Genomic DNA, 26,346 nt, shown 5'->3' with positions numbered 1-26,346 from the left:
TCTGTTTTTTCAGTGTATGCTTCTTAGGCAAAGCATGCTTATCTGCCAGAGCAGTGGAATAACCTGTCCCTTTTGCGACTTAGTTTTCTTCTATAACTAAAATACTGTAGTCATGAGAATAATTAGAAGTTCAGTTCTAAATCTTAGTGCTCTCATCTGTATTTAGGGACCACTCTTTCACTGCCTTCAGTAGGAGGCCTCACAATAATAGATCTGTGGAAAACAGGAGCAAGACTTGGTAAGAGAATTTAAAGTCACTTCAGTCTGGAACTGCCACTCATTGGGAACCACTGCTTACTTTGCTCAGGTTACTGTTTCTATTGATACCTAAAAATGTCATATATATTTCTAAAGTGTTGGAAAAAAGAAAATACACAAAATACATTTTAAAATATTCTGGTTGAAAAAAATTAATAAACCTATCATAAAATATTTAAAAGTAGTGTTCTGACTACAGTAAGAGCTTCTTATAAAAATATTGGATAGTGTGTTACAATACTGGTCTCACAGCTGTAGTTTGCTGAGGGTTAACTGGGCTGTAAAGAGGAAAAAATTCATCTCCATCTTGCTGGTTCCCAGTCCCTCTCTAGAGTTTGGTGTCCTACGCAATATAAGTTTGCTGATCTCAAAGTAGTTGGCAAGAACATACAGCACATTACTAAAAGAACCACTGCTATTGGTGAACATAGTCTCATCAGAGTAATAAAGGACTGAACGGGCATTGTCTCTGTGTACCCTAGGCTTTTTTTCCCCTTCACTAAAAAGTGTCATCAAAGCTACAGTGGTTCAGCTTCACTGCCAACTGGGAGAACTAGCGTACAACTGGATTCTAGGTGGTAGCTATTATTTTAAGTCTCATGTTGTGTAACCCTTCTCAGAACAGATATATATTTCTCAGTGTTTAAAACGCTGATGCCAGTCAACACCTTGCCTATGCTCATGCTTCCACTTGCCAGTATTTGTATCTAAAGAACTGAACCAGTGATAGCAACAGTGGTACATCTTAAATTTCATACTGTAGACATAGCTGTTGGCTATAAACTTTTACCCCTACAAGTTGGAGCTGAGGCCTATTGGCAGGGTACAGCAAACGTTTGTGCAGTACCTATCTGACACACCTGCAGAGAGCTCTGCTTTCAATCTAGCACTACAGAAACATTAAATTCATTCATACTCACACAAAAAGGCCGATAGAGGAACCAATATGAAAATAGAACTTCATTCTCAACATTCTGTAAAATTTATAATAAAAAATAAATATGTATTAAATAATCCAGATATATTTTAAAGAATCCAGATATTTGAAAGCTTTATTCCAGATTTGTAAATGCTGCGTCAAAGGGATTGGGAGTTATTTGGGTATACTAGTTGACCCAGACAAAATCTTCATCATGTGTATAACTGAACTGTCTGATTTGAAGAACATAATAGCAACTATTATTTTGTAATCTATTATTAAATATTTATTTACTCCTAAATGAGATTAAAATTACATCTGTGGAAAGCCATTTTGCAGTCAGTGCACTTAATTTTTCTCAAAAGGCTAAATTCTATTGCTTAGACTAAAATACCCTATTTTACTATTTTTATTAGAGAGATTAATAATACATTTACTAATAAAATTCAATTTTACATTCACTGTTTTCTGTTGCTCTTGACATCCTTAGTATCTGTGGCTGAAACTTTCCATATTTGGTCTCAGCCCCATAAGTGAAATTATTTTGAAAGTTTAAGCTAACTGTTTTCAAATATTTTGGAGGTATGGGAGTGTGTTGAGGGGGAAAAATGCTTCCCTCTGTGACCTGGTTTAAACATGGCAGATACTAGAAATTAGGAACCTGTCATTTTGTATAGTAATTGAGAATTTAAAAAAAATCCAAGTTTGATGAAGCTAGGTTAAATAAATTTAGAGAGATGTTTGAAGTTGGAATGTTGTTCAAATGCATTGGAAGAATTTATCTCTGAAAGATGATTCACTTTGCTCCAAAAGCCAAATAAGTCAGGCTTTCCTTTTCCATCCATCTCGTGTGGCTTAGCCAAACGAACTTGTGTGCTCCACAGGCTGAATGTTTCTGTTCAAAAAATTTACCAGCTAACCCGATGGAATTTGGAAGCTCTGCTGATGAAGGAAATAGAGGCTGAAAGGCAAAGCCAAATAGGTCCAGTTACAGCAATTTATCAGCCGCGCTGGTGAAACTGATCGAATGTGTAAAGTTTGTACAATATGCAAGCTAAATAACCGTGGAATACTTTTTCTTATTAAAAGAAAATTATTTGAGGAAAAAACTCTGGGAAAAATCAGGATACCAAAATTAAAATGTCTTCTATAAAGATGGCCTTGTTTTATGCCATGTATATTTCATGGTGTGTGGTACACTTTAACATATGTAATGAATTAACTCACTGGGTGTTCTATCGATCATTGCATAAGATAAAAAATGCTCAATCCAGGCAAAACGTAGGTCCTGCAGAAAGTGGTAGGTATCACTTTGTGTGCTTGAATGTTGTGTTCTGGGGAAACTGGTGCTGGGGGTGCCTTCTGTGGAATTAGAGGTACAAATGAAGTTCTAAAAGCCTCTGGCACTTTTTCTGTACATTCCATGGTCCTGGCCAAATTCCAGTTTGGGTAACTGCACTCTTCCTGCCTAAAAATGCCCCTGGTAAATTAACAGAATAGATGTTTGCCTTCATTCTGACACTGTTGTTAAGTATTACTCTAAAATAGTTGTTTCACTTCAGAGTTGGCTGCGTGTCAGAGATGGGTGAAGCAATTCTTGTATGTTCATTGTAAAAAATCCATTAGTAAAATTTTTATAGAGTGCTTTCATGATCCCTCTGGATGAAAGGCATTAATTATATAAATGTATATTGTCACTTTTTGTATAAAACTACATATGTGCACAAACAATGGATCAAAATCTGCCAGTCTTACTTAAGCAAAACTTTTTGAGGTAAGAGCCTATCCATGATCCTGTAGAAATCAATTGACATTTTTCTTGGGTGAGAACTGAATAAAGATATGTCAGGTTTTGCCACCTTATGAAGCAGGGCTATATCACAGTCTCATGGAAGTCGATGGGAGGTTTGCCATTGATTTAAAATGGGATGAGGCTTTGCCGAAGTTCATAAGATCTACATTTTAAAATAATAAAAAATAAATGTAGTGACCTATAGGATGAGGTAAAAGTACATCCTGGATGTACTGTGACTTTTCCAGGCCGCCCTGTAATGGAAGAAAATGGAGTTGACCATGACGTCAGCATGGAAACATCTAATGACTTACTGGTAGTCAACTGTAATAGTACAGCAGAGTCAGAAACAGATGACCAAGTGTTTCAGGTGAGAGATTAGTTGGGACATGACTGTGTTTGAAGCTGGTTTCTTTCTATCCTCTGTGAAAAGTCTACAACATAATAATCTGTTTACCGTGCACATCAATAAGCAATCTGTTTTTCTCTCATTATTTCACAATGGCTTTACACAACATATGCTACTGTCTTTACATTGATTTCTAATACAGATTAATTTGGAATGAGTGAATATCTGGCGTGATTCTCATCAGTTTGCATTCTGATAGCAAAGCTAGAAAATCACTTAAAAACACTTAGTTTCTTTCAATGGGTGTATTTGTATGAACTTTTTTAATTTTAAAAATTATTGAAAAATTTTCTTTCACTGAAGGAAATACTCATTGAAATGAGTGAGAGCTTCAGGTATTCAGCACTTATGAACATCAGGCTGCATATATTTGTGCACATTTTGATGTAGGAGTCTAACTTTAGGTACTGAGGTATGAGAATTTTGGCTGTAGTTATCTATTTCTAATCAAAATGTCTTTAATCCAGACAACATACATATGTGTTTCTTAGTTAATTTTACAATTTAAAATAATTATTTTGGCAATGTGATCGTGTACCCTGTACCATACGATGTATCTTAAAACAAATAGTTCCATGAATTCATTGCTGTTACTCTAATTTATTTATAGGCCCCAAGCCACAATTCTTTTATCTACTGAAAGTACAACAATGGGTACTAGATTTTTCATGCTATGTGGCCAGTTTCTGACCTGCATATAGAACTTAGAAACATTTTTCCAGTTATTAGAATTCATCATTAACAAACTTTCTGTTGTACTAGTGATTAGGTCATAAAGGTTCAGAAAATAATGAATGTATGATTTCTGGAAGAAGTTAAGCAAAGTCCACTCTTCTTTTTAGGTTGTTCAGATGACATTAAAACACCCCATCATACGGGTATTTCTTACAAGAAAACTGTCTACTTTGGAGTTCTTATACATATTTTTCCTTCAGTCTAGTATTGTTTCTGAGTGTACCCAGATTGCTAATAGTGCAGAAGCTTCCTAGCTTCAGCTGGTAGCTGCCAAACGAAAATGGAATGCGCTATAACCCTAGACCAAGTTTGACAGGTTTGGTGAGATGTTTACATAGCCCATTGATTCTCAGTCTTGCCATATGGAGCTTATGCATTGTATTATCTTTTTGTACTACCTCCATGCTTCATATTTGTATAAAAAATTTGACAAAGATACTGTGTCAATTTCTATGTTGTGGTTCTATTGACAAACAAAAATGAAAAAGTATTGATTTGAGACTCAAGTAGCATATTTACAGATTTTTAAGCAATTTTAATTAAAAAATTTATAGAGATTTAAAAAAATATATTAGCTCATTTTCCCCTCCCCCCCTTCCTTTTAAACCTTTGCCCTCTTATTTGGTTTTAAGTATTGTTGGTGGATCCAAGCATGTTATTTTGAAATGTAACTATTTTTGGAAGCAAGTCTTGGGTACAAGTGGTTTTGCTTCATCGTAGCAGAGGTTGATTATTTTAGGAGGCAGAAAATAATATTTTCATCATGGAAGCAGGAACAGAAAATAAAATCACTAGCCAATAGACACTTGAACACTTGGGGGGGGAAGTTCCCTATGAGAATGAAACGTGGCAAGTAATGTATAAAATATATTTAAATTATTATTTAAAATAGAAATAACAAGTCGATACTAAGATTAAAGTATATTTCACTGTTTTTCCCTGTAAAAGCATCTAACCTGCATGGATTCCAGGGATCCATCATTTGAACAGAATGACTCTTCAGCAGTCTTGCCCATCGCAGTGCATGTTTCAGACAATTCGTCTGTGTCATCGAATACACCAGTGCAGCTATCCCAGGCTCAGCCTCTTTCCACAGAAGAGTTCCATCTAGTAGACCAGAATGGCCAGCCTCTCTATGAACTACAGTCACTGGGGGATTCCAGTACACAGATGGTAAGTACATATAAAACCACACACCTGCTGAGCTCACAAAAGGGGAACAGTGTTAAGGACAATGTCCTGAAGTGGTTTAGCGTTTCTGTATAAAAATGTTTCAGACTCTGGGAACAAGATGATTCTTCTCAGAGTGGTTTATTCTCAGTTTATTCTCTTAGTTCTCAGTTGCCTCTGCTCAGGTCTCCAGATCCTGAGTTAAGCCATTACTGACTTTAATTCATAAAAATCTAATGTGTTTCCATCATATTCTCAAACTGTATAGACCATCTCACAGGGTATGTCTGCTCTACGGGATTATTCCGATTTTACACAAACTGGTTTTGTAAAACAGATTGTATAAAGTTGAATGCACGCAGCCACACTAAGCACGTTAATTCGGCGGTGTGCGTCCATGTACCAAGGCTAGCGTCGATTTCCCTGAGCGTTGCACTGTGGGTAGCTATCCCATAGTTCCCGCAGTCTCCCCTGCCCATTGGAATTCTGGGTTGAGATCCCAATACATGATGGTGCAAAACAGGGTTGCGGGTGATTCTGGGTAAATGTCGTCACTTATTCCTTCCTCCATGAAAGCAATGGCAGACAATCATTTCGCGCCCTTTTTCCCTGGATTGCTCTGGCAGATGCCATAGCATGGCAACCATGGAGCCCGTTTTGCATTTTGTCACTATCACCGTATGTGTACTGGATGCCTCTGACAGGCGGTACTGCAGTGCTACACAGCAGCATTCATTTGCCATTGTAAGGTAGCAGAGATGGTTACCAGTCGTTCTGTATCGTCTGCTGTGCCATTGTAAATTGGCGATGAGAGGACGGTTATCAGTCATTCTGTACCGTCTGCTACTGTCATGGGTGCTCCTGGCTGGCTTTAGCTGAGGTCAGCCGGGGGCGCAAAGACAAAAATGGGAATCACTCCCTGAGTCAATCCCCCCTTTATGATTTACCTAAAAATAGTCAGTCCTGCCTAGAATATGGGGCAAATGTACTAGAGAACCAGAGAGCACAGCCGCTCCATGTCAGATCCCGCAGAAATGATGAGCTGTATGCCATTCACGGGGGGTGCCCCTGCAACAACCCCACCCGTTGATTCCTTTCTCCCCCAATCTTTCTGGGCTACCGTGGGAGTATCTCCCATTTGTGTGATGAAGTAATAAAGAATGCAGGAATAAGAAATACTGACTTTTTAGGAGATAAAATGATGGGGAGGCAGCCTCCAGCTGCTATGATAGTCCAGGCAGTACAGAATCTTTTCTTTAGACATGAAAGGGGAGGGGGGAGGGGCTGATGGAACTCAGCCCCCAGTTGCTATGATGAGGACGGTTACCAGCCGTTCTGTACCATCTACCAGGAATGACCAGGAATCATTCCTATTTTTACCCAGGCGCCCCCGGCCGACCTCACCTGAGGCCAGCCAGGAACACTCACGGGCTGATGATGACGATGGATAGCAGTCATATTGTACTGTCTGCCACCGGGGAGGGGAGGGGAGGGGAGAGGATGCTGCTATTCATTGCCACAGCACCGCATCTACCAGCAGCATGCAGTAGACATAGGGTGACATATAAAAAAGTCAAGAAACGATTTTTTTCCCTTTTCTTTCATGGGGGGTGAGGGGTAAATTGATGACATATACCCTGAAACACCCCGAACAATGTGTTTGACCCTACAGGCATTGGGAGCTCAGCCAAGAATGCAAATACTTTTTGGGGACTGGAATAGCTGGAGTCCTCAGTACCCCCTCCATCCTTCCATGAGCGTCCATTTGATTCTTTGGCTTTCCATTATGCTTGTCACACAGCACTGTGCTGTGGCCTCTGTCTATCATAGCCTGGAGATTTTTTCAAATGCTTTCTCATTTCATCTTCTGTAACGGAGCTGTGATAGAACAGATTTGTCTCCCCATACAGCGATCAGATCCAGTATCTCCCGTATGGCCCATGCTGGAGCTCTTTTTGGATTTGGGACTGCATCGCCACTCATGCTGATCAGCACTCCATGCTGGGCAAACAGGAAATGAAATTCAAAAGTTCACGGGGCTTTTCCTGTTTACCTGGCCAGTGCATCCGAGTTCGGATTGCTGTCCAGAGCAGTCACAATGGTGCACTGTGGGATACCGCCCGGAGACCAATACCATCGATTTGCGGCCACACTAACCCTAATCCGATATGGTAATACCGATTTCAGCGCTACTCCTCTCGTCGGGGAGGAGTACAGAAACCAGTTTAAAGAGCCCTTTATATCGATATAAAGGGCCTCGTAGTGTGGACGGGTGCAGCGTTAAATAGGTTTAACGCTGCTAAAATCAGTTTAAACATGTAGTGTAGACCAGGCCACAGTGGGAACAGTCCTCAATGCTCCCATTCTTTCTCCCCTTTACTGCTTACTCTTTCCTCCTTGTCTCTCTATTGCTACCCTCTGAGCCAATTTTGTTGAATGTTGGGAATTGTGAACACACTCAGTAGATTTGTACGGTATCATTACAAAGTTTATAGAGACCTTTTGCATGAAGCATATTCCAGTTACATTATATTCACGTTCCAAGCATATTTTCAGAAAGCGTATGGAGTGCAATGTCACACCTTCCTCCTGAACTTACTGCCAGCGACATTGTCCATGGCGGAGGTAGTACATCTAAAATTCCGTTTTTTTGGACAGGGCATTTGCTACCCAGTTCTCTTTTGAGCATCTTTCTGTGCTTCAGTCTTTTTGTGTTTTAAGTCCAGTGCTTGCTGGTGTGCAGCCCTTTGTTTGGCTGCTTCTGCCTTCATGGCAGCCTTTTCCTGGGCAAATTGCGCGTCAATTTCCATTTGCTCTATGAGCTGGGATACCACAGAGAACAACCCTCCTGCCAGAACAGGCATCCCTCCACTCCTGTCTTGCTGAATTAGACAGTCCAGTCAGCTTCAGCACAGACCCAGAGGTTGGGCCACATCTCACTGCAGTTCACTGAAACTGAAATCCGCTCAGCTCAGGGGCTTCTTAGTTAACAGGGACTTTCCCAGCGCCCAGTGTTCAGCCTTCCTGGGCAATTTGCAGCCTGTGTAGTTCTAGCTTCTTCTCATCTTTGCTCTTACTTATTTGCTTACTTTTCTGTCCCTATTTCTCTTACCCGAAATAAGCAAATGGAAAATAACAAACCAGTAATCACTTTGTCTGTTCTCCAGCCAGCACACTTAAGATTCACTTAAAATCACTACCAGTGTCTCAAAGCAATCAACTGTGCACAGATCCTGGTTGACTACGCCATCGTGACAGCCCTTGGGACTGTTAGCTGATGTGCTGAAACTACCATAGAGCCTGTTTTTCACTGCCAGCTTGGGGCTTAGAACCTGCCTTGTTGAGCCAGACATGCTAGTCTGCTGCAACACAGACCCTGGTCTGGTCCACGCCCCCAGAGCTGAAGACTTTAACCAAAAACTGCTTAGCTATATAAATCTTATACATGGTAAACTCATAAATTATCTGCCCTCTGTAACACTGATAGAGAGAGATGCACAGCTGTTTGCTCACCCAAGTATTAATCACTTACTCTGGGCTAATTAATAAACAAAAGTGATTTTATTAAGTATAAAAAGTAGGATTTAAGTGGTTTCAAGTAATAACAGACAGAACAAAGTAAGTTACCAATCAAAATAAAACAAAACACGCACATCTAAGCCTAATACATTTAAGAAACTAAATACAGGGTAAATCTCACATGCAGAGATGTTCCAATAAGCTTCTTTCACAGACTAGACTTCTCCTTAGTCTGGGCCCAATCATTTCCCCTGGTACAGTTCTTGTTAATTCCAGCTCAGGTGGTAACTAGGAGTTTTCTCATGACTTCAGCCCCCTTTGTTCTGTTCCACTCCCTTTTATATTTTTGGCACAAAGCGAGAATCTTTTGTCTCTTTGGATTCCCAACCTTCCTTCTAAATGGAAAAGCACCAGTTTTAAGATGGATTCCAGTACCAGGTGACATGGTCACATGTCCTGTGAGACCCCCCCCAAGCCTCCATTCTTTCCGGCCTGACTCCCAGGAACACAAGGCTTACAAGTAAACAGACCCATTTACAACCAATTGTCCTGGTCAATGGAAGCCATCCAGATTCTAAACCACCATTAATGGCCCACACTCTGCATAATTACAATAGAACTTCAGAGTAATACTTTATATTTCTAGGTTCAGATTCAAGAATGATACATTCATACAAATAGGATGAACACACTCAGTAGATTATAAGCTTTGTATTGATACCTTACAAGAAAACTTTTGCATGAAGTATATTCCAGTTACATTATATTCACATTCCAAGCATATTTTCAGAAAGCATATGGAGTGCAATGTCACGTACGGCATCAGCAGTAAGTCAGCCAATAATATACCCCTTCTACCATTCTTCCCCTGATTAATTTGCATATAACAATGCCTCACAAGTGACTCTAACTTTAATTTAGGGAAACAGTAATGATTTTCTGTTTCAGATAGTGAATACACTTTTTAAAAAACCTTTTCAGTAGAGCTGGTTGCAGTGTTCAGAGTTTCAAACAAGCCTGTTTGGATGTCAGAACAAAATCACAATTGCTTCTCTCTATTTTTGGCTTAATAAATGTTAAGTTTTTAAAAGGGATTGAGCAGTTAGAAATCAATGACAAATACTGTATTTTAGAATGCTAAAGTAGACTGTCTTCCATCATAAATCCTCAAATTTCTCATGCTGCAAAATCAAATTACTCTGCAAATGTAAAACAATTTGAAAGTACACCTCTACATCAATATAACACTGTCCTTGGGAGCCAAAAAATCTTACCATGTTATAGGTGAAACTGTGCTATATTGAACTTGCTTTGATCCACCGGAGTGCACAGTTCCGCCCCCCCAGAGCACTGCTTTACCGCGTTATATCCAAATTCGTGTTATATCGGATGGCATTATATCGAGGTAGCGGTGTAGTTATTATTCTAGTAGTAACCAAAACATGCTAATGCCACTGAAAACTGTTTAACCACATCATGCTATATAGTTAGTATTACAGAGTATTTTTTATTCTTATTTTAATAGATGATTGTTGCCAGCCAGTCAGAACACGGACAGGTGCTACATGTAATTCCTTCGACTCAGCCAGGAATGGCACAAGTGATTATTCCTCAAGGGCAACTTCTGGATGTCACCAGCATGCAGGGTGAGTTTTACCTATAGGACTTGAGAGTTGTCTGTTCTTGTGGCCAAACACAAATCAAATGATCCATCTTTATGAATTCTTTATTTCCCCTTTTCTTCAATTAATATTGTAGATATAATACTAAATACCGTATATACTTGATCATAGATTGGTTCATTTATAAGCTGACCCCCCCCCCCCCAAGATGGATGAGTAAAAATGAAAAAATTTTATAATCCATTCATAAGATGACCCTGTAATTCAGGGGTCAGCAAACTTTAGCTCTTGGGCCGTCAGGATAAGCTTCTGGTGGGCCGAGATGGTTTGTTTATGTTGAGCGTCCTCAGGCACGGAGGTAAACCTAAGTAAACAAAGTGTCCCAGCACACCAGCTGCTTACCTTGATGGGCCAGGACAACAACTGGTGAGGAAATTTTTTGGGGGGAGAAGCTGGGGGTCAGGGGAGTAACCCCTGTGACCACCCCCCACATGACCCCACCCCTAGCCCGGGACCCCCACCTCATCCCTTCCCACCTTATCTGGATGTCGCTTACCTGGCTGGAGCTGCTCTGGCAGGCTGGGCAGCGTGGCCGCAGCCTGCTCTGGCGGGCTGGGCTGAGCAGCATTGCCACAGGGTGCTCCGGTGGGCTGAGCGGTGCAGCCACAGCCTGCTCGTGGGGGCGGGACCGAGCAGCATGGCTGCAGCCTGCCAGCCCTGGAGCTGGAGCTGCAGCTGCTTGGAGGCTGTGGGGAGAGCAGCGTGGCCAGAAGCGGAGACACTCTGGCCCCGTCTCTTCCCTTCTGGCTCTGCTGGCTGTGCTGCCTCTCCTTGCTCCCTCTGTTGGGGGAAGGGGCTGTGTCCCACCTCTCCCTCTCTATACTTGTCCATAAGCCGATCCCCTTCTCTGGTGTTTCCCTTTTTTTGCTAAAAAATGTGACTTATGAACGAGTGTTTACGGTATTTGCATTTACAGCACTGTTCATCTGAAGATCACCATGCACTTTACAAACATTATTTAAGTTGGGACAAGATCCTTGTGAAATAAGTATTACATATTATGCCCATTTGAGATGTAGTATGGGTAAGTGGAGATATTGAGGGTGAAATTCTGCCCTGGTTTACATCCCATGCCATCCCATAAACTTCAGTGGGGATTCGCAGAACTAGGGTGACCAGATGCCCCAATAAAATTGGGACTCTCCTGATATTTAGTTCTTTGTCCTGCATCCCGACCGAGGTTGTGTTGGGTTTTATTTGTTTTGTTTTTTTTGCTCTGTCGGTGGCACTCCATTTTTTTCCTCCACCAGCACCGCGAACGCCCCCACCCCCCATGTGTTTCGATATTTTGTTCCTCTCATCTGGTCACCCTAGGTAGAGCCAAAATAGATTCCATGTCTATCTTTCACTTTCCTCAGGTACATTGTATGTCACCAAATTTGAGTATTCCTGTCTATCTATGCAGTTAGGGGCTTCTCCTCCTTCTCTGAAGGAACAAATATCTGTGGTCCACATATAAGGCCTGCTTCAAGGCCCACTTTAGTAAATGGAAAGTCTCCTTTAACTTCAGAGGGCTTTGGCTCAGTCCCATAATCTAAAAAATCAGTGAAAAATCAGTGAGGAACCCCATACCCGGTAACAATAAAATCTATGGAGGCGCTCTCAGCATCATTCCCACAGGAATAAGCAGATGAAGTTGCCAGTAATGAATAAATAGCTTTGGGGAATAATGACTTTTTTTAGTCAAGATTTTGGAATGTTATTTCCTGTGCGTTCTGTTCTCTTGACTGTACCATTTGAAGCAGATGTCCGCAGCCAATGAGTCTGTCTCGATAGCTCTGTGTATGAAATTATCTTCATTTTACTAGTTTTATTTAAGCTTATAATTAATAATATGGGGCTTTTCATCAGTTGTTCTCAAAGCATTTCACAGAAACCCAGGGAGGGAAGGAGGGAGGTCAGTGCTATTATCCCCATTTTGCAGAGGAGTAATGCAGAACACTGAGAGGGCAAATGACTTGCCCAGTGTCTCACAGAAAATCTGCGGTGGAGCAGGAAATTGAATGCACATATCCAAGTCCCACGCTGATGCCTGAACCCACTAGCCCAGCCTTCCTCTGTGCAAGCAAATACTCAGAGAGCCTCCCCTCCTAACTTTAACACTGTACATTTCCAAATGTATCTGAATTTTGTGTTAAGTAGATAGCAGTCTATACTCTTTAGCTAGTCTATGAGAACAGTACATTTAAATTACAGTACATAGCATTGATTTTGACTTTTTAAAAAATAGTCCTCCATTTGAAAAGTGACTTTCACTGGAGTCTCAACTTTCAAGAAACTTTCCTATGGCAGACCTTTTTTTAAAAAAAGTGTCACCAGCCTACCCCTCAAGCATTATTTGAAACACAAAGAAACCTTCAGAAGCTGGATCCTTGGGGCTTGATGGTGTGCTCTTTATTTTGTTTGTCTTTTGCAATGTAGTCTGCTAGAACAGAGAAAAACAGTACGTAATTACATGTTTGGGGTTTTCAAAAATGCAGTATTTTCTTTTAATTTTAAAAGGATTTTATTATGTTTCCAAATTGAGACATAATTTGGGATGTTACACTTAAAAATGTTACACTTAAAAATGTATAACATCTACTTTAATACTTTCTACTGGGAAAAAAGTATTAATGTTTATGCTGAGTCAGACAAATCTGACTGCTTCGTTGGTTACCAGGTACTGCCAGTTTGAAATTATTGTTATATTGTTTAAATTTATAAAAGTGAGGTAACTCATGTCAAAACAGTAAATGATGCCAAAAGTGTGCTTTTACATTATGAGCCTGATCCAAAGAACAATGAAGACAATGGAAATTAAAAAAAAAATCTACTCTGAAGCCACATACACTGAGTACTTAGGGTATTCATTGAAGAAAAATTAGTATTTTGCCATTGATTTCTTGGGGCCAGGAGGATTTCACCCTTGCTATATCAAGAATACATTTTAAGCACACAGTAAGGTGCAATGAAACACACCATTGCTTGTGCAGATAAGCTTGCTGTTTTCTTAAGAACAATTTAGGCAACCTAGTGGAATTTCAAAAATTTGATTGTTCGCTTGTAAGTTTAACTGAACACGAGGCTTTATCTGTTTACCCCAAATTTCAGAGACAAGTTCTGCTGCTCAGAATTTCCTAAAGAGATACTCATTAACAAACATCCTCAGGCCTTTCTATGTGAATGATTTCTGTATAGTAGTAGAGTTACAAAGATGAAACAGTGTAACATCAATGATGTATTTGCATGCATATTCCTGCATTTTATAAATGATCATTATTCATTCATAATTATTTAATTTCTCTGTAATCTGCCATCCACTCTATTCCTTTATTTCATGTGCAAAAATGCTTGCTTTTCCAAAAGATCACAATAAATTATAACTTGTCATTTCCCCGTTCTTTGTGCAGTTATTAAACAGGAGGGTGGTGTGTTTTTTTTCCCCCCCAAAGATGTTTCAGAAGAGAAACACAGTGACGGGAACTTGCAGACAGTAGCAGTGGCTGCTATCGCAGACAGTGCAAGCAGTTACATACTTCATCCCCAATCATCTCTCACCATGTCCAAAAAGACAACAACCAGGTAAGTAAAGAGCAAATCAAATATCACTTTGCACTACAGACACATACAATTAGTCATATCATCAATTTCAGTTCATTTTTGTAATTGTTATTACAAAATTTTAATAGACCTCTCCACAAGTGGTTGTAGTCTGTAAATACTATTGAATGACATATTGTAGGCTGCAATATATCATGCAGGGAACAACTATAGATGTGCCACAGCCCTGAAAAGAGGGGTAAAATATCTAAATTCCAGAGACAGTGGGATGTATTCTGATTTCCTATTGGTGTACATTTAGAATAATTCCATTTAAATATTGAAATTACTCCAGATTAATACTGGTGTAAATGAGATCTGAAAGTGACTGAGCATAGGGAAATCGTGAAGCCGAGTAAAGTTTTTTGTATTTGCATTGTGGGAGGGAGGCTGTTTGTTAGGAATTATAGGCCAAAGAGAAGAGCTGAATCTTAAAATGGAATTTGAGAGAACTCAGTCAGTTAGGCACGGAGAGGCTGTTGGTGTCAATGGGAAAGCCCTATTTCAGCTGATGTTCAGGGGGAAACTCATTGGGTTTCTTCTGAGAACTCTGTGTAGAAATCTTTGCTAACAGAGTTTTCCTATAGTTGACCTTTGAAAAATATATTAATGCAGCACAATTTCTTAAAATTAGAAATAAGCTATGCTCTCACTTTTTTTCTTATATCCTTTTGGTTTCAATACGGCAATACTATGTTTCTTGTGCTTTTAGTTGAGAATAAATTAGGATTTCTTTTCATATAATTAATTTTGATTTTAAAAAGAGAAAATCTCTACAAATTGTAATTTTGACCTTTTCTTTTGTGTGTGCCCTCTTTGGTGAGCCTCCCTTCTTACATTAGGATTTGGTGGGAAAGAAAACGTTAGGTCATTATCACTGCAGCATAATGTTGTTTTGCAAACTGACTATATTGAAGATGTCTCTAAAATGTAGTAAAAACGTTTTGTGAATAGATGTTTGAATGTAAGTTTTTGGAGATGTTATGCAGGAAAATAAATGTCCTGAAAGCCAAACAGATCTGTAGCTGGATGTTAGGGCTCTTTGAGTTGGCAGTAGGTGATTTACATGGGTGTTGAAATGGTAGATAGATCCTGATGGAATTAGGGAGTTAGAAACAAAATGTGACCCTTTGTGTAGGGACTCCATTATGCTCACTTGAAGCACTTTTTGGTAGCTGTTTTCAATAATTTAAGAATTGCTGTATTTGAAAACAAGTAACATTTAACATGTATTTGATGTCAGTGTAGGCTCCAGAATTCTACCATGGACTTCCTTGTATACTGGAATCTTTAACAAACTCCACCAGTCTGTTTTAACAGTGTTCTAGCCGTGATTTTTGTCAGGAAGCTATATGGCTTGTATTTGAAGTATGTGCTTAAGAGCTTTGTGGTAGAACAATGTGGATAGGTAAATCTTTTATTGAACCAGCTTCTGTTGCTGAGAGAGACAAACCTTGGAGCTATACAGAGCTCTTCCTCAGGTCTGTTCTTAAGTGCTCAGGTCTCTTCTTTAAGTGCTTTGCTGAATTAGGTGACCCAACTAAATAGGAGAATACAGAAGCCAGAGAATGGCGTTTTAAAACATGGCATTGTGTGAAGTTTTACAGTCATTGTGAGTCATGTTGAGAATAGAAACTTATGAAAAAATTCAAAGATAATTGTCACTTACAGGTGTTGTTACCATATCCACAGTTTGACACTAACAGTTATTTGCAGTCATAATACAAGGATATTGACAAAGGGAATCAAATATTGGCTTTACTTTGGATTTGATGTCCCTCTTGATTATCTGTCTATATGTTTATTGCATTATTTTTCAGGGTAGTGGAAGACCTTTTTCCAGTCCCTCTCCAGCCGCTGCCCCCAAACACTCCTACGTGGGCCCGTCGTCTCAGGAACTGCGAGGTGGGCTGCAAACAATTGTAATTATACTCCGTTCATCTAGATTAAGAAACTCACAGGATAAAAATTTTAGTTATGTAGATTATTTGCATTTTAAATTTCACAGTGCTATTAAAAAAAAAAAGTCTACCACTTTTTTAAAAAGTGGAAGTGCTTTATAGCCATTCTTGGGTGTTGTGCAAACCTCAGTGGTTTGTACTAAGACACTGCTTCATTTGATTGCATTTAACAATCCATTAATTGGATAATTTCTTTCGTGGGGCCCAAGCCTTCAACTGTGCCTGTAACTTTACTTTCATGAGTAGTCTTACAGGAATTGAATTCAGTGGGATTGCTACTGAGAGTAAGGGTCCATGCCTGGCTGCAGGATCAGACCCTTAGTCTACGAGAGTAAAGGTATCATAATATCAATATTTCAGAAGGGCATTTATATTTTAATAAAATCACACAACTTTACTTAATAGTATTCTATCCCAGATACCACAATATGTACTTGTTTCTCTCATTCATCAAAGGATTTTTCTCATATTATCAATTATTTTTCTTCCTTGAAGTGAATATTTTTTCCTTTAGCTTTCCCATATGCAGCTAATTTTGTTATAGAAAATTCTTTAGATTTATAAACCAGACTGGTCCCCTTCCTACCCTTAGTTATTTAAAAAAAAAATCCATAAAATGATTTTATTTCCATTGATATAGTGCAAGCATTGCACCATGATAAATGCCACAGAATTTACATAGTCAGTTTAAATTAAACTTTCCACCTAGCATGCCATTTTAACCAGGAATCAGCAGCTTTTAAATCTGAGAACTACATATTCTTAAGCTGTCAAATGTCTGATTGCAGAAATGTCACCTTGTGGCTAAATGTGATGCTGCTGACACGTGTAGACATCAATTGATTTTAAATTTCTGAGCAATTTAAAATTCCTCTCTGTGCACACCTTCAAATAATCTGTAAACTAATTAAAAAACACAGATAAGACCTTATTTATCACATGCAAGTGTTACTATAGTATTAAGTATATTGATATACACACCCCAAAGCCAGGAAATTGGTAACATTAACTTTATCATACTGAACATTAATTTTGATTACTAATTTGACTGTTAAAAATATATGCAGTATGTACAACATGGGTGAGTTAATCTTGTTAGGATATTGCAAAGTTAAAGCTCTCATATCATTTGGGGATAGAATTTTTGGTCATACTTCATATTAAGGTTCCATGTATACATCGCTTATAACAGGTTAATAAATGATTAATCAACTGTTAGAGTCCAACAGGTCAATTTGTTGCAGATAATCATCTCTAATCCCTTCTATTGTGCCTATAGCCATCTATATCACACATGCTGCTCATAACTGTAATATTTGCATAACATCTGTTAATCATTTATTAAGGTATTTTATTTTATATAAAACTTTATTTGAAGTTCAGTGGGGGTTAGGTCCCCGAGTCCCTTAGTCTCCTTTAACATTTCCACCGACTGTGTTTAAATTCATAACTGTAAGATCTGCATCCATATAGTATTTAATGTTCTCGTATTGTAAGAAAAAGAAAAAAATACTGCTTCTGTTTAAAGTGACAGTTCTACTCTGAATAGTGAGAATGTAAGATCTGCACTCTGCTGCTCCACAGAACTATTCAGAGACATTTTGTTCCCTTTAGTAACAAAAATAAGTTTTATTGTTTTACTGCTTTTTATTCCTGTTAGCACTGCAGAGCAGGAATGAGCTGAATTCCATTCCTTCTTGTGTATCATCAGTAGAATTGTTTTACTAAGTTCCAGTCGGTTATACTGTGCAAGCCCATTGAAGGCAAATGGGTTGCACAGCTGTCATTGAGGGCATAATTTGGAGCCAGTGGGGTTTTCAGATGAAACTTAGCTGAGCTTGTCCTGTGGAACCTTTTATTGCTGGCGATATGTTAGAAGGAAAGAACCCAAGCTAAGTTTGCCGGGCTGGCAGGTAGAGAAGAACCTTCTTTACTTCTCAGCTGAGCTGAGCACGCTTGAGACAATAAACATGGTACCCCAGAATTCCACTTTTTCAGTCACTTGTCAGGACAAACTAAATGTTAACAATGTTAGTGCCTGCATGGGTACCCTGGGAGAAAAGAGCACGTGGGGGCTTTACCTATTGTGCTTGTGCAGGAGCTGGCTGCAGTACAAAATTGTTGTTCCCTTGAGCACTAGGCTCAGGACCCAGTAGCATTCCGCAGCTCAAGAAGGTGAGGCAGTCAGCTCCTGTGCATGACTGTAGGACTGATGTCTGTCTGGCAATAAGGACAGGGCAGCAAAAGCTGCACCTTTCCAAAGTCAGCCTTAAGGGCTGTTGCTGACCATGCTTCTGTGCCAACTGAGCCATCCTCCCTACATCTGTTCTTTTCAGGCAACTTATCACACATCACTTATACAAAACGACAAGCTTTGTCTATGCATTTAAATGGCCCAGGTAAGCTGTGGAGTTTACTTCACTGAGGTGAATCGGAGCAGACATTTTGATGTAATTTATTTTTTAAGTGAAGGATTATAATTTACAGTAAAGGATTTTTGATGGGCTGAATTAACGAAGTGCTTTTTCAGCTGTATGGCAGGATGTTGAACACTTCACAGCATTCCTAGAAGCCAGATTTGTTGGACAGTTGTGCAAACTTTTGTTGACTCACTTGTGGACCATGACTGAATCAGATAGGTTCATGCTTTCTGTGGTTCCATTATTTCCTCTCAGAAAGATCCCAGGGGTTGATATAAAACAACTGATCACCCATCTGAAGGCCCCTTTTTGAGGAAAATACTTTGTTCTGCGTGTAAGTAAAGCGGCGGTGGGAGACTGACTTTATTTGGACTACAGGGCCATCAACTTACAACATACAAGTGTAGGCCTGTCTTACCTCACTAGGATGGCTTGTCCATTGTGCTTGTACCTGGCAGACGTAGGGGCTCGAATGAAAATAAGATGGGGTGCTGGTTATGGAAGCCTCTGGAAAGTGTGATGGTGATGTATTTGCTCCCATTATTGAAAACATGTTCCTGCCTTTTGTAAAGGAGGTGTATAATCTGATGCTCATTTGGATAACCTCACTGCACCTGGCTTCCCAGGTAGCATAATTGGCCCAAAAGACGAATTATTTATCTTCAGTGTTTGGCTAGGCAATTGCAAACTTTTACTGTAAACTTACTGTATTTCTCACTAGACATCCTTCTACTAACTAGCCTCATAGCTTTTTGACCCTCAGATTGGATTGCTGCCATGTGCTGTAGGTGGGGCTACTCTTGAAGGTGTAGAAGCTTCAGCTGTTGCAGAATACAGCTATTCACTTATATAGCAGACCTGGCTGCAGGGAGTATGTTGCATCAATTCTCTGCCGTAATGATGGACTTCCAGTTCAGTTCTACATGCAGTTCAAGATGTTTACTATGGTCAGCAGAACCTTATGTGGTCTGGGTCCAGGCTACCTGAGAATTCCTCTTTCTGTGTGTAACGTGATGGTTTGAGCTCAACCTTGGGTGTCTGAGCTAAGAAATCCCTAAGATTTGAATGTAGAGGAAGACTGGAGGCAAGGAATCTCAGTGGAAGTCCCTTTTCTCTAGAAGTTGTTTCCCTCATTGGTCTCACAGAGACCAAATCTGTTGACCACCATGTTGCAGGGGGTTGGGTTGGTTTTTGTTTGTTTGTTTGTTTTTTTCAGGCATTTGCCTGATGATAGTGGTCATTGTGGGGCATATGTTTAATTGTATCAGCTGGCTCTGTATTTTATATTTTAGTGTAGACTAGAATGTTGACTGAGTGAAACATACACGGTAATATTATCAATTTCAGAGCTAAGCAAAATAAACATACAAATGGAGGGGATTCCTTGCCACCCTCAGGCAAACCAGCTCAAAGCAGGTTTTCATGACCTTCTGATAAGAATGCATGAGTACCTTTACTTTTGTGATGGACGTATACCATTGTGGGAACATGAGTAGAAAATTATCTTGTGTTGGTATGCCTAATCTGCATTATAAGATTAAGAATAAATGTAAGAACGGGTGTATAGCAGATATCAGCCTTCTTTTTAATATTTAAATTCTGTGTGAAACTTTTTCTTAACTTAGCCCAATCAAAGAATAAATAAAGTCTGAAGAAACACTTTAAAAAAAGAGAGCTGCCCCCCACAATAAATAAAGCAATTAAATAAAGTAAAGGGGAGTAAAGGGGGGGGTTACAGCAAGTACAAGGCTGCCACTTGTTAAATGATGATGATCTCAAAATCACAATCCATTGTGTAATTCATCATTTTTTCCTGATCAGGTGTTTAGGGGAAGAAAGAATCCAAATAAATGTGTTTTTAGTATATGTAACCATTGTTTTCATTGCAGAGAATAGAGTGAATGTATTTTCTCTGATGTATTTTATTCAAGAATGTTTTCTCCAAAGAACACTAAATGTTCTCTCTTTGGTTTAATGCTCTCAAACCTGTGCTCTGAGTTAACAACCGGCACAGAGCAGATTTTTTTAATTTCTGGCCGATGCCAAAATCCCTTCTGTCCTTGCAGCTAGAAATAGCAACAAGCATTTTGCCTCCCCATTCTCTAAGTTGTTCCTGGAGCTCTTCCAGTAGCTAAAGACACAATACATTTTCTGTACACACCAGCATAGAGTAACTCCCTTAAAGTTAACGTTAGTGTTGCAGAGAGAGAATTTTACCTAGTGTTTCTGTCTGGGTCTTCGGCCCCCTCAAGAACTCTCAGAACATGTATTTTTAAAAACCTGACTTTCCAAGGCTTTTGCTTTTATGCTCTTGTGAGTCAATCATTTATCTATCTTCAGATCCAATTCAGTTGCTTTACTTCCCTGTTTCTCTGCTGTCATGGTTGTGTCAGTCCATCCTATTCTTCATTCTATCAAGTCTGCATTTTTTTTTAATTTTGTGTTTTTAATTCTAAAGATAATCAAAATTTGTAATAAAGACTATTATTCTCACTCTGCAAGCATGTGCACTCACAGCGAATCTTAGTGATATATCAGTTGGGCCAAATTCAGTTATATTGTAGGTGTGCACAACTGCATTGTCTTCAGTGGAGTTGCATCTGCTGTTGCTGGGGTTGAATTTGGCTCAAAACATGGAACCATTGACTTGCAAAGGAGCCAAGTTATTATTGTTTGCAAGGCCGGAAAAATGTCAAGGGAATGAAGACGTCACGTGAAACACTACCGTGTTTTGGTTTTTCTTAAAGTCCAGTAGCGCTCTTGCTGCTGCTTTTTATTCTGTCTGTCTCCCTTCTCAGTCACAAAATGTACTTCCATCAGTGGGTTTGCTGTGTACATTAAGCCCTTTTCAGCTTTCATCTTAAAAATCTATGGTATCATCTACTTTTCTAAAAGTCTGCTTACATCTTTCCACTCTGAATCATTTCTTTTATAAGAGTTTTAATGTGTCCACTTTCTGTGTCTGGCATCTAGCAAAGTATCTGCTACTGTCGTTTTTCTAGCACATACATTTTCCAGCTCTGCAGCCCAAAGAGGCTGTATTTATTTTCAAGTTGCTCCCGAATGGTTTGCAGAGATCCTGTAGCATCTTGGAGGGAGGGATGGGGTGGGTGCCGGCTATATGTTGTATGGCATTTGTTTTTCGTTCTGTGGTTTTCTCATCTGTTTCCTGGTTGGTGGATGGGGTATAGATGAAGCCCATTGATGACTGCATGCAGAGTCTGGATGCTGCGTGAGGTGCTGAGGTGTGAATTCACTTGTTTTAAGTTAATACATTTAGCAGACAGCCGACAACAAAAGTCAAGTGGAGTCAGTGTGAAGAACTTTTAGCACTGAGCCCACAGAGTTCCATTGTAGTCAGCTGGAGATGTGATGCAAGGTGCCATACGAGTGACTGACTGTGACTGGCGTGTGTGGAAGAAACTCTGCTTGAATTATTTGTTCCTCCTCTTCGATGTGACCAGCAGGTTACCAAAAATATTTTCTAAAATGCACATTTAATAAGTATTTATTTTAATAGAAAAGTCTGAAATGAAGGGAATGGTCCAGAATAAAGGAACTCATTTGGTTCTGTCTTTTGGTAATAGAGAATAACCCTATTTACCTGAACATCAGTTACAACTCCTGATTGCATGCCTTGCTCTCTCACCTACCCAAAATGTATTTGTGTTTGGAAGGTTTTGGAGATATCCAAAACCTTTAGAAATTGGGTTATGCTATAGATAACTGTGTTATAATAATGGACCAATGCTCAGACATTGAGTATTTTACTTATGATCTCAGATTGCTGACAAACACCTGTGGTATGAACTCACTGAAGGCTGGTCTTGTGTTAGACCCTATGGTAAATCTGGTTGTGATGCAACCAGTGCACAAAGCATTTCAGACAGTCTCCTCGCCTGCCACCATGCCAGAGTCCCTGACTGCATTCATTTTCTTGGGTACCAACAGCAGTCAGATTGGTGAATAATCCTATTATTTCACCTCCTTTCCATGCAGAAAATTGGGGACTCGTACCGCGGCTATTGTGTGAGCGAGACAGAATTAGAGAGTGTTCTAACGCTACACAAGCAGCAAACACAAAGTGTGTGGGGGACACGCCAGTCTCCAAGCCCAGCCAAACCCGCCACACGGTTGATGTGGAAATCTCAGTATGTCCCATATGATGGGATCCCTTTTATCAATGCAGGTAATTAACTTTTTTTTTTTAATTATTATTTTCAAAGTTTCAAAATCACTAGTCAGTTGACCAAAAGAAGGACCCTCATGAAGCTATACCTTAGTATTCTGGCAGAATGTTACTAGATATTGGTAAAATCAAGGCACAAACTTGGGAAAGGATGGCTTAGTGATCTGTACCCAAGTTTGAAACATTTAGATTCCCTGGAACACAGGTTCATTTTCCAATGTGAGTGATTCAAGCCCTTCATCCTTTAAAGTTAGGTTAATTACCATAAGCATCTTTTGAATGAGGCCTTAAAGATGAGGGTCCTGTCTGCTCTGTATGGACATAGAAGTTTTCATGAGGATGGTAAGGGATTAATCCATCAACATTACTAAGGTTTTTGGGGATCCTGCTGAAAACTTTGGGCAGTAAGAACCTATAAGGTATTTAAAATCACTCTAAACAATTTTTTCAGAAAACTTAACCAGAGAGCTGAATCTTCTAAATAAATATGTAGACTTTACCAGTTTGTGATTTCATATTTCTTGAGTCATAGAGTGAGTATTGTATGAGCGTGAGTGTGAATTTTAGATGTGAAACTGGTCAACTCTCTTCTTGATTAAATGGAATCTATGGGATGCGATACATGGTTGACTGCAGGATGCATTTGTTTGAGCTGAAAGTAACTGAAAAAGTGAAAAGTCATCACCCATTTTAAAGCTAAGGCCATTCCGCTATGAAGAGGAGCAAGAATATATTTACAATATATCTACAAATCCAGAAAAACAAGGGTTTTTTTTTTCCCCACCCCAAGAGAAACTAGATCTTTTTAGCAACTTGTGAGGTTAGCTTAACAAATGATTCTCCGAGAGAGAGTGAGAGTAAAAACGTGCTCGGTTAATATTTTGTTTTAAAAAATATTGTGGATTAATTTACCCTGGTTTTAATACTGCCTGCTTTGGCCAGACAGAGAGGTAAGGAAGCACTGTATATACTTTGTACACACTATTCTACTCATGAATTTTACTTCTAGTTTGAACACCCCTGTTGTTAAAATCCTAGACTTCTTTTGAACAGAGGCTGCGGGTTAAAATGGAACCCTGATTCACCAAACTCAGTTAACTTGACTTCTTAGTTAATTGAACATCAGTTATGTTGCTCTGGTTTCACACTTCTGAGGCTCTATAGAAGTAGAGTTTCAGGCCTGCAGAGGTCCTGAGCTGTGCAGGTCTGAAGTGCTGTTCTTGTGGAGTTTCTAATCTCTGCATAAGTGGAGTTGTTCTTCAGTCCCTACTTCTGCTGAACCAGTTAGCTTTGAAGAGGCTGGCCAACATTCTGTATTGTTAAACAGAAAGTCTGAATTATCCAAACCCTGATTTTAGTAAGATTTTGGACACTTGAGACCTTGGTCAAATCAGGGTCCCGTCAAATTATTTTTGTCGTGCATGCAGGCAAGGACAAGGTTGAAACTACGAAATTCTTTTTCGTTAGTCAGAGGGTAGCCGTGTTAGTCTGGATCTGTAAAAGTGCCACAGGATTCTTTGCTGCTTTTTCATTAGTGACCTAAGCCAATGTCTGTTCCCAGATTTTCCGTAAGAAAAGTCAGTGCACTGGTCCACTATATCATCTGGTTCCTTTTTTGAATAGCATCTCTAATTGCATTGATATTTTAATGTCACATGCCCATGCAAAATGGTATTGATCATCATTTAGAATCAGCTCGTATCTCAACAGTGTGACACAATAAATGCATCTGTTATTCAAAGCTAGGAATGATATTTAAAAATCAGGATGCTAAAGTATTTGGATTATGAACAGTAGGTGCTGGGGAACAAAGTTAAATGTTCTTCAGAACAAATAATGGTTCCCTTCCCAGCTCTGTCAGGCTACCTCTATTACTTCACTCTTCTTTGCCATATGTCTGAATAAAAAAAACCAATTACTCTAATGAAGTTTTCACAAATGTTGTGGAAATCTATCTTTCTTGCACAGTAATATTTATATTGGGTACCATGTTGATTTGATATAATGGTTAATAGAAGAAACTGGAATCAAATTCACAAACCTTAATAACCTGTAAGATATCAAGTGATAGCAAGGCTAAAGAACTGAACATGGCACAAGAAGTAAAGAACTCCCAAGCTCAGCTGTGCCTTTGATTTGCTGTATAATTTAGAACCAGATTCTGTCTCCTCTACTTGCATTTAGTATGAGCAACTTACTCAATAAATAGGCCATAAGACTACTAATTGTGTAAAGTGCTGGTGCTAAACATGAATAAAGGTGGCAGAATCTGGCTTCAAAACTTTGTGTTTCAATTTTTACCCCTGTAAAATGGCTATGATAATATTTAATTACTTACCTCACAGTATCTCTACCCCGATATAACGTGACCCAATATAACATGAATTTGGATATAACATGGTAAAGCAGCGCTCCGGGGGGAGGGGGAGGCAGGGCTGCGCACTCTCGCGAGTCAAAGCAAGTTCAATATAACTCGGTTTCACCTATAATACGGTAAGATTTTTTTGGCTCCCAAGGACAGCGTTATATCAAGGTAGAGGTGTAGTTTGGAAAGTTCTTTGAAACTGTGATGTGTTCCATAACTGCTAAGTAATATTATGGGAAAAGCAGCCACTCTGTAACCCAGGCACCCACAACCCTGAACATGTGTTCTTCCAAGAAGAGAATGAAAATAAGTGCTTCAAATCACTCTTCTCTCCTCAGAAATCTTTTTTCGTTGTTGTCTGCTGGCTGGAACAGTTGGATGTTTGAATTAATAACAGAGCCAGTTGCTTTCTGTCCACAGGAAGCAGAGCCATTGTGATGGAGTGCCAGTATGGGCCTAGGAGGAAAGGTTTCCAGCCCAAAAAAACTGGCGAGCCAGAAAATGCCTCCTGCCAGCTGTACAAGGCCACTTGTCCAGCACGGTAAGCGTTAGCTACAAAGCTGAAATGGCAAGCCTTTGGTTTGGAGAAGCTGGTAACTGATATAAAAGAGCTTGCATCTCTAGAAACCTAACTGGTAACTGTGTTGTGACATAGATTTATAAATATATTTTGCTTTGTCTCCTATACAAGTAGGAGCTAATGCTCATTTAGAGAGAAGAAGGATTAGTTCCTGTGAAAGTGGATGTAGGTAGAATCTGAGAGGTCTCCTAAATCTGTTATTTTGGAGTTCTATTTATCAGAGAATGTATAGCTTTTGCCATTCACCAAAGACCTCTTCCTATCCAACTCCAGTGGCATCTTCTCTATTCTCATCCCCCCTTGAGCTTTCTGCTGTCAACTTCCTGGGTTTCAGGAATGTCTCTGCACTCTTCTAGTTCACTTCTTACCTTACTGACCAATCCTTTAGAGTACTTCTGGGGCTTCTCCACCTTTTGAACCTCTTTGCTTGAGTTTCCTGCAGTTTCTTTACAATAAAAATAATCTGAAATAAAATAGTCGATGTTTCTGCCTTCCCCTGAGAGAGAAGTATAATGAAGCTGGAGTTTTCTTTTTTGTTTTGTTTTGTTTTTTCTTGGAAGGATCTATATTAAAAAGGTTCAAAAGTTTCCTGAGTATAGAGTTCCCACTGACCCCAAAATTGACAAGAAAATCATAAGAATGGAGCAAGAGAAAGCTTTCAACATGCTGAAGAAGAACTTGATAGATGCTGGAGGGGTCCTCAGGTGAAATTTCTACTAGTTTCTTATCTGGATAAATTGTGGGGCAGGAGGGTGGAGGAAAATC

The 26,346-nt window shown here is 39.4% G+C and overlaps 1 protein-coding gene across 1 annotated transcript in view; it reads left to right on the top strand.

Moving 5' to 3' along the window:
- The window catches only part of CARF (calcium responsive transcription factor), a 50,984-nt gene that overhangs the window by 2,790 nt on the left and 21,848 nt on the right, over window positions 1-26,346 (top strand). Inside the window, 8 exon segments of the mRNA XM_030580056.1 lie at window positions 3,218-3,339; window positions 5,062-5,286; window positions 10,328-10,448; window positions 13,919-14,048; window positions 15,887-15,971; window positions 22,447-22,636; window positions 25,422-25,542; window positions 26,142-26,285. Of these exon segments, the coding sequence (XP_030435916.1) occupies window positions 3,229-3,339; window positions 5,062-5,286; window positions 10,328-10,448; window positions 13,919-14,048; window positions 15,887-15,971; window positions 22,447-22,636; window positions 25,422-25,542; window positions 26,142-26,285 (1,127 nt within the window). The 5' untranslated portion in view covers window positions 3,218-3,228.

This window comes from Gopherus evgoodei, chromosome 11 (genome assembly GCF_007399415.2).
Source record: "Gopherus evgoodei ecotype Sinaloan lineage chromosome 11, rGopEvg1_v1.p, whole genome shotgun sequence".
In the NCBI taxonomy this organism is placed as follows: domain Eukaryota; kingdom Metazoa; phylum Chordata; order Testudines; family Testudinidae; genus Gopherus; species Gopherus evgoodei.
This window is presented reverse-complemented; position numbering and strand designations above follow the sequence as displayed.